At 28.2% G+C, this 9,733-nt stretch overlaps 1 protein-coding gene and 1 pseudogene across 1 annotated transcript; one reads left to right on the forward strand and one right to left on the reverse strand.

The window, feature by feature from the left end:
- The first annotated feature begins 1,282 nt into the window (after window positions 1–1,282).
- On the forward strand, window positions 1,283–4,614 carry LOC141532194 (uncharacterized). Its single transcript, XM_074250419.1, has 3 exons — window positions 1,283–1,380; window positions 3,421–3,668; window positions 3,729–4,614. Exons 1-3 carry the CDS (start codon window positions 1,357–1,359, stop codon window positions 4,204–4,206), a joined length of 750 nt encoding a protein of 249 aa, XP_074106520.1. The 5' UTR covers window positions 1,283–1,356; the 3' UTR covers window positions 4,207–4,614.
- A 547-nt stretch (window positions 4,615–5,161) lies between these two features.
- LOC141532226 (odorant receptor Or1-like) lies at window positions 5,162–9,322 on the reverse strand (annotated as a pseudogene).
- Window positions 9,323–9,733: the final 411 nt, after the last annotated feature.

Below are 9,733 nucleotides of genomic sequence, written 5' to 3' on the forward strand. Positions count from 1 at the left end.
TACCCCGTTTTCCAAAAATTGAAATTTCATAAGATCTTGACGTTTTGAGGAGCTAGGAAGCTTCCCTGACTATTCCCGCGATGGTATCTGTGTGTATGTATGTATGTATGTTATGTATATAAAACTCTCATAACTTTTGAACGGTTTGGCCGATTTGGTTTGGTTTGGCCAACGGTTTGATCGCGGTTGGTGTCATTTAAAAGGGCTTGACCAAACTTAGATTTTGAATATAATTTGGACCGATTCCGACCGGTAGATTTTGAGGAATCATAAAAAAACTACGAAAAAAAATTTTTTCAAATCAAGTTTTTTTTTGAATAACTTTTAAACGGCTTAATCGATCAATTCCAAAAACTAATCAGCTCCTAACATCGAAAAACCACGTCGATCGCCACCAAATCGGTTAAAATCGGTTGATTCGTTCGTGAGTTATCGTTGACGAAAGTAATCGAATAAAAGCGTTTTTTTCGAATTACACCGGAACTTCCGGTCTTATCAATTTGTGTTTAAAAATGTATCATAGAATTTGAAAAAATGCGTCGAATTCCGCCAACTGCGTGAAAATCGGTTCATTCATTCAAAAGTTATTGCGGTTTAAAAATTCAAAAAATAGTGTTTTATTAAACTTCTATCAGACTTTTGAGCTCGGAGAGCTCAAAACTTCATCAAAATTATATTTTTGAGCTCGAAGAGCTCAAAAACGTAATAAACGAAATTTTGAGCGCTTAATTACGAAAGTAGTGGGAAGTTGCAGGGATGGCTTTCAGGGTCAACCGTTTTCCTAATTTTTTAATAACAATTTTTCAATAAAAAAAATTTGTTTAATTTTTAAGTATCGGCTAACTTAATTTTCATCAAAATAATTACCTTTTTTTTTTACTCACACTTTCTTCATAATTCAACTTCTCATAATTATTTCTTAAATAAAAAATTTCGCTTTAAGTGTGGATAATACAGATTGTATTTTAAGAAATATATTTATATTTATATTTATATATAATTATATTTTAAGAAATTTAATTTTTTCTAATTACTTTTTAAATAAAATTTAAATTGGGTAATATAAAATTTTCGCAATAATATGTATGCTCAGACGTAATCATAATTAATAAAGTTTTTGAAAACATCAGACTTCTGCCTAGCTTTTCATTAAGGGTCTTCGCTATTGAAGCATCCAATAACTATAAGCGATGCCATCTGACAGAGTTTCAGTGAATTATACAACAGTAATTTGTTTAAATACCTGTAATTGCGCAAGTAAAAATCTTTCTTGTCATACAATGATGAAGAAAACTTGCTTCATAAATCTCTTCTGAATAAATTGTATATTTTGTTTCTGCAATCAGCTGATCAGTCATGGAGAGTGCTATCTTAAACGAAGTAAGTGTTATTGTAGTTAGTTTTAATTATAGTCAATATTGTAGTTTGTTTGTTTGAAAAAAATTTTCAAATTTGGGAAATAATCCGTAATTTGATAAAATACTGAAATTTTTTTTACATTTATTTTTTAATGTGTATATTTATAAATAAATCATAGATATAAGAACCAAGTATTGACAGAAAAGATTGCATCATTATTGTTTTTATTTTTGTATAAAATAAATCATTAATTCGTGTGAGTGATTGTCGACTTATCTTACTTGCTTTTTTTAGAATTATAATTATTTCAATACTATAAAAAAATATTTTTTCAATATTTTACAAAAAATTCATATAAATTTTATTCTTGTTAGAAAAAATTATTTACATTAAATTTTACGTCATTTTGATTAGTCATATGTTGAATTAACAATTCAATCAAATCAGAAGAAAAAATTTATGAAGCATTTTACGCTAAATTTAAAATGTTTATCATAAAAAAAATTTTTTTAGATAAAATTTAACCCGACTTTTAAACTGTTTTTTTTTTTTATGAGTGGATTTAGCAAGCATCTGATAATTTTTTAATAGTTTATAAACAATTTCCGTCAAAATTACATTAAGAAATAAAAAATTGACAATTTCAATTTTTTAATACTTGAGGTAGTACCCTCGCCAGAATCGTTTTCTTAGGATTTTTTAAAAATTTTGGCAGAATAATGTTCATGTAATTCTGCATCGATTGGCGCAATTTGAAAATTTTTGACCATCTAGTTTCAGAGATATTTAATTTCAAAGTTTGAGTTTTGAACGCTCTTATACATTACGGTATACGGGATATCCAAAAGTTTACCTACAAACATTTTTATATCTCAGAAACTTTTCTTAGGATCTTTTTAAAAAACTAGAGTAACGTTAACTAACAACTAAATAATTTTTTAAAAATAATTTCATTGATAATTACCACACAGTTTCACAGATATTTATTAATAAGTAATGAAAAATTTACCAGACTTTAGCCGAGGAAGGGATACGTTAATAAAGCTATGGCAACAACGCAAGTTTTGTGAGCCGCGAAAAAAGTATGAGACGCGCATGCGCTGAAAAATTTGAAAAGTTTAATGTACGTCAGGTGTAATATTATAGTTATTAATTTTACTTATTTAAAAAAAAAATAACAATGATTATTTTATGAAAATAAGTATTTTTCTATATTTATTAAAAATTCAAAAAAGTTAACAATTTTAATATAATAATATATATTAATCTTTGATAAGTTATAAAAATAATAGTCAGATGAAATAATAAAAAATATTTAACACTTTTATGTGTAAATTTAAAATTCATTGTTTTAAATGAATACAAAAAAGTGTTAAATATTGGACGTAGAAATTTTTATCACAAAATTTTTTGACGCATTGACGCAAAATTTTTGACTGTGTAGTTTTAAATTTGAAGCGAAACTTATGTATTTATTCAAGCGCCAATCGGCTTCATACATTAGATTTTCAATAATTAAATTTGGTTATATGTAAAAAAAGAAAATAAAAATAAAGTAAAAAAAGTAATAACATTTCAAGAGAATTAAATTTTAATTAAATTAAATTCAATCAATTTTCGTTTACTTTATAATTTTAAATTGTTAGTATTATATAAAAAAAATAAATATCTCTAAGAGTGATTATTACAAGAAATGAAATTGCACTTATTAACTTATGATTGTTTATAATATAAATTTTTCTTCTCTCTTTTTTCTGTCTCGTTTTTTGAAAATTACGTAATAATTTATTATATTACAATTTGTAAAAAAAAAAATTTTTTTGTAAGAATTTAAAATTAGCAGTTGCTAAAATATTTTTTAATTTTCTTCAACAAACAAATTTCTTTCAAAAATTGCGTTTTTAATTTTTTTTAATTTTTACATCTCAATTTTTTTTCTAATTTTTTTTTTGTCACAATTTATTCCTCACAAAAATTCTAAAAAATTATAAAATATCGGCTAAATTAACTTTCATGAAAAATATTTAATGTAATTATACTTAAATAGTAATCTTTGTTTAGGCTCATGAGAAGCTCAGAAGAGGAGATTCCCTTGTGCAGAAAAGACAATTTGAAGAAGCGGCTGATTGCTATGAAGAGGTAGCTGACTTGTTTGGGAAAGCTCACAGCCAACTGAGTGCAAATTTAGGAATTATCCAAAGTTTGGAGTCATCACCTAGAAATTCAAAGTCATCAATTCATTCCGTAGTTGCACTAGAATCATTGGCGTTGCAAAGTGACTACTATAAAAGACAAGCTGTCGTCGTGAGGTAAAGTAACAATGTTAACATTTCATTATTTTCAATAAAGCTAATTTGCTTGTATTTTAGAATGAAACAAGCGCAATACGACGAGTACAAAAATACTCTAGAAATTCAGCAAAAAAATCATTTGAAGAAGGATGCAATCAAATACAATGACAAAGGATCGGCAGCTTCTGCAGAAACAGATAAGTTTGATGGATCGTTGAGACAAGCTATTTATAAAACTATAGAAGAGCAGGACACCTTGCTGAGTCTTATGCCATTGCCTGACGATGACCAAGCGTTTAAACATCCTAAAGATACCGTCACTGTCATTGAAGAATTGCGGACTGTTAATTCACAATTAAGATCTCTTGTTGAAAGCTTACTTAGTCAACTTGAAGCTAAAGAACAAGAGGTTAAACAATTGACACAAAGATTGCAAACTGTTTCAGCTGCTGTGACTGATGAAATGTCTTTAAATGAAGGACATTCTCTAAGGCTGGCTCCATTGCCTCCTTTGGCTCCGTTAGAAATGCCTTTATTTGATTTTTCGTCTTCTTAAAAGTTCAGAAAATATAAATTAATTGAACAATTTGATTTATTTTTTGAATTTTATCTTTTTCTGTGCTGATAAGTAACAGTTTAATAAATCGTGTATAAAAGGAATAGATTATAAGAGATTTGTAAATATAACTTATAATTTTTTGTTATTAAGCATATAGTAGCAGATTTCATTTTTTTTTATTTAAATGCTGTACAAAGCTAAAGCGAAAAATTAATCGACAGTAGTTTTTGAATTATTGTGTATCGGAGAAGAAAATGACATATGAGTCTGCCCTACTTTTAATACGTTGCTTTGTAAAGATTTTACAACAAAATAAATGTTTTTATTGTGACTGTTAATGGATTATAACAGTGAAGAATTGTTGTAAAACAATTAATAATAAACATTTTCAAAATAAGTAAACAATTTTTTTAATATTTTAAAAATTTTACACGAAGTCAGAATTTCTTAAGCGGGCTACTAAAAATCGACTATTCGATTTTGATATATCTATGAGCATATTTTGGTAGCTTTATAGGTTGAAAATAATACCCTAAAATGATTTTTGAAAATTTCAATTTTTCAAAAATTTATGATCGAGTAAAAATTTCGAGTACTTTTTTTTTAAATTAAAATATATCAGTGAATAATTGCTGGATTTTAATAAAACTCAGTTTGTATGCTAAGGAATAGCAGATGAATAGAACAAAAATAATTTACGTAAAAAAAAAAAAAAAATTGTTTATAATTAATTAGTTTCATAATAAACAAATGGTAATTTAACTAACTTCTCGGTGTTGTTGAAAAAAATTTTTTTAATAAAAATATTCATTAAACTATTAACTAAATGATGGCACAAAAAAATTTTAGTCATGAAAGTTACAAAATCTGTGAAGAAATAAATTCTAAATTAAAAAAATTTTTTTTTGAAATTCAAAAATTCATATTTTTGAAGAAACGAAAAACACCCTTCTAAAAATTTCAGGATCTTTTAAGATCAGTACAAGGTATTTAACAAAAAAAATTGAGCCAAAATTTTAACTGTGAACTTTATTTTTAACGATTTTCAAAAATTCAAAAATTGACAAATTTGGCATTTTAAAAAATTTTTTTCTAAAATAGGAGAATTCGATTTGAAAATTTTGGTTACACGATAATTGATCCCCAAAATTTGATACCGTCAACTGATCTTTGCAAAAATATGGTCTAATATCGAATAAACACACACAAAATCCATGATAAAAGAGCACAACACGGTTGGGATCATTTGACGCTGGTATCAGTAGACGGTGGGATAAAATTATGAGGATCAATTATCGTGGTATCAAATTTCGGGGATCAATTTTTCATGGAACCGAAAATTTGAATCGGGAAATCCTAATTAGGACCCAAGAAGAGCCCAATTTGGAAATCTTAGTCGCGTACCGAGTGAATCCGGAGTTTTTTTAACGGCCTGATTCCAGCCAGATTAATTTGAGATCAATTCCATATCAATTCAAATTAAAGTCGCTTGTGAATTCCAATATGAATTCCTAAACCATTTTTAATTTTTCCAAAATTCATAAAATTTTTTTTTTCAAAATTTAGATTGAGTTCTGATGGGGATTTCCTCGTTGGGGCCTAAGATGGATTGCCCAATGAGGACCCAACAGGGTTTCGCGTAACGTCCCAATGTGCGGACCCAAGAGGGGAATCCAATAAGGACCCAATTGGTTTTACTGTCAAATTTTTAGTCGGGAGCGGAATTCCTTTCTTTGTAGTTTAGGGTAAAAATTTTAATAGTGTCAAGAATTTATTTAGTAAAGAAAAAATTTATTATGTCATGGATATTTTTGACTATGTACCACATTGTTTATTGTTATAAGGTTTAATATACATATACTCTTCTAATATAGCTTGCATCACTGAAAAATAAGATAAAGTAGCCTTTAAAATATTTTTAAAACTATCAATATTCATGGCATAAATTTTTCCGCCAGTTAAATTGAACGTTTTATGAGTTCTGAGCGTAATGAACACCAGGTCTTTGATAGTTCTTTGTGGTAAGTTGTACCATGTACTATAGTATATCGCGGTGTGCAAGTTTGCTATTCCAGAACTCAATCGGTCACCCGCATAATTGGAAAGAAAAATTTGAAGATTAAATACGTAAAAAATTATGGCTCCATTAATGACTGAGGCAATGTCTCCATTTCGCAAGTCGATGATCATCTGCAATCCTAGAAAATAACGATGAGGAAAAAAAAATTTATTTTATTTTAAAAAAAAGCGTGGGGTGCATGGTGTCAATAGTTATAAATATTTTATTGACAGATATTTTTTAAAATAAAATAAACTTTTTTTTATTCACACTATTGTTAATTTATATTTATTGTAATTTTTAACACTATTCTTAATTTAAATTCATTAAAACTTATTTTCTATTTTTTTAGTTCGGTTTTCTAAAAAAAGCGTGTTTTTTAATTTTTTAAACTATTATTTATTACTTTCCAAGAGCTGTATACTATTTTTCTTATCGACGGAGGCGGAAAGCGGCATTTTCGTTTAGCGCAGCGGAAAGAAAATTGACGCTTTCCGCCCAGAGGGGAGAAAAAACATATAGACAAGAGATTTTTAGATACTGGTGCGTGAAAAGTCCTTGAAGTGATTTTTTTTCTAAAAATGAGTATTTTAGACCTAAAAGACAGCTTTATTAAGTCATATTTCCGCGATAGGAATTACAAAGAAAAATTTTTAGGAGTTTGATTATTATTAGATTGAATTTGATTGTTCTTACCACTTAAACAGATTTGTACCATATTAACCGCGAGTATGAGGATAATACAAAGATTGAATGAGTCCTCCAAATCGTTTGCAAACTGTATCAATTGATTGTGCCTTCTTACAAGAGCTCCTAATGTTTTCGTGCATTCTTGTTCAGTTGATTCAATATTCAAAGTTTGAAATTGTTCTCCTAGTCAATCGAGTTGTCCAGCGACATGTAAAGCAATCCCAAAAATGTTTTCGTTATTAATTCTGAGCGTTGCTAATTTTACTATTACAATAAAACAACAAGCTATTAGCGCGTACATTTGGCTTATATCATGCAATACTCCGCAGTTGAGACTAGATTCCAATAAAATGCTGGTTGCCATTGTAATCTATTAAAAAATTATTTAATTTTTAGAGATAGTCATCGAACAGATTATCGAATACAATTAATTCTCAAAAAGTTTACGATTCAAGTTAGTAAAAATAAATTTATTGGACTCTCTTGAATATTAAACATTTTTTTATCTTTTCGTTGTTCTGATTAAAAAATTCTCTTGATTCAAATGAAAAATCTTGAACCAAAAAAACAATTTGAAAAGTTTGATCATTTTATATTGAACAAAAAATTTTTTGTACAAAGTAAAATATATTTGGCCAAAATCTTAAAGTGGTAATGTTGGTTCAAAATTTTTCCGAAATTTTTGAGGTAGAATTTCATTCAATATGAACAAAAAAGTTTAGATGTATCATAAAAATTCTCAACAAGATATTATGACAGCTGTCATTATGCTATGACACTATAAATTATGCAGTCATAAAATTATCTTAATATTCATAAAAGTTTTCTAAAATTGTCATCAAATTGTCCTATAGTTGTCATAAAAGTGTCATAAAGTAGTCCTAAAGTTGTCATAAAAGTATTATAAAATTCATAAAGACGTCCTAAAATTCTCATTAAAGTTTCCTAAAATTGTCATAAACGTACTTTTTACAACATTTTTTTTTTTTTTGAGTAAGTGCGACAATATTTTTCGAAAATTCAAATTTTATTTCGGCTTGGTGTCATCAAGTTGTCATAAAAGTGTCCTAAATTGTGTCACGTTTAAGATCATAAGCTTATGATTCTTTTATGACAATTTTTTTTTACACGGGTTTTTTTTTTTACTCACATCTACACTTATTATTATATAATTGTCACAACTATTGGAAAATCTTTATTGATTTTCGGAACACAGTTAATCTACTCTTTTAAAAACTCCAATCTTTGATCTCCTATTGTCTGTTGTTGAAAGAACAACTTAATAACCTAATGAAAGAGACGCATAAAGAGGTTTTTAAAAGAGTTGACTGTATTCAAAATGAAACGATGAAAAATTCATAAATATTAGAAAGAAAATGCAAACATAAAATGCCTTATAACAGATAATTATCTCACATGATTCCAAAAAAATATTTTCTTTTTAATTATTACATCACCTCGAGAATAACAACAATCAGTGTTTGTATTTTTGATAAGATAGATTGACAGTCAAATGGCCAAGTTCCGAGACATTTTGTAATAAGCTTATAAAGACCAAAAGCATATTGAGTATTGCTATTCCAGTTTATATTTTTTGTCGTTGCCATCGTAACTGCAAATTTAGTTCAATAGCCTCTCTTAAACACAGACTATTTTTATTCTTACTTCAAAAAGTTTATATCCTGAAGTTTTACAGCGACCAATTTTAGAATAAAGTTTCGTTGCGTACACATACATTATGAAAATTTCTATTAAAAAGGGTCATGTTGAATTCATAAACTTTTTCATTAAACTTTCTCATGATAATTCAATAAAGTAGTCTCATGCATAAAATAAGCACGTGTAAAAAAAAAGAAAGAATTCAGTTATCGGTGCTATTGATTTTTAAGTCAGTCTTCATGCAACCAACGAAAGAGATACATCGACAAAAGTGGTGTTTGAAACTTATGAGAGTACTCAGGATTGACTGCAATGAGTTTAAGATATTTGGAAACATAGTATCATATTGATACTTGGATAATTGAATAATATTCAGCTAGAATGTAATCAGTATTTCAGAAACTAACTGTTTTTAAATGAATAAATTCTGTAATTAGTTAATTGTTTTTAGAAGCGACATTTAGATTTTCAGATTTCAATACAAAATTTATCTTGTAGATTTTATTGTAACATGTAATAACGCGAAAAGTATACGATTGCGCACTGACCTTCCATTTTTTTCTGAATTTAACATTCAGTTCCAAAGTAAATCTTTATAAACAGCAGATATTTCAAAATGGAAAATTGAGATTATAACTAACAGCTACAATTGGTCCAAGTGCTTTTCCTGTTTCGAGGGTCTTATAGTTCTTTGACTGTAAAGGATGTTTCTTCGCCGTTTTTTGGATAGTGCTTCTTCTCCCGCGGTGGATGTTTAGCTAACAGTTACGCTACAATGCTGTTCATGAAGGCAGGAGACTTTGGCGCTTCTGGTAAGGCTTTTCCGAGTCGTTTAGTGATAATTTGGTAGGCTTTACCCCAGATGTCTTTATCAAGGTCGTTACAGATCTCTTTTTCGCTTTGCTTGCTTTGATAGCCCGGATTAGGTTCTTTTTGGCTTTCTTATGCTCGCTGAAATGTAGATATTTTTGCTCGTGACATTTTTTTCGAAGTTCTGCTATATCTGGTGACCACCAGTACGCCGGCCTGTGAAAATCCCGATGTTTGAGCCGTGGCATATGGGTGTCACATGAGGCAGCAATTTCTTTCATGGTATTTAGCACCGTTTTTTCCATC

This window comes from Cotesia typhae, unplaced genomic scaffold (genome assembly GCF_013202065.1).
Source record: "Cotesia typhae breed Kobodo isofemale line unplaced genomic scaffold, CoteBio_Ctyphae contig_59, whole genome shotgun sequence".
Taxonomy (NCBI): Eukaryota; Metazoa; Arthropoda; class Insecta; order Hymenoptera; family Braconidae; genus Cotesia; species Cotesia typhae.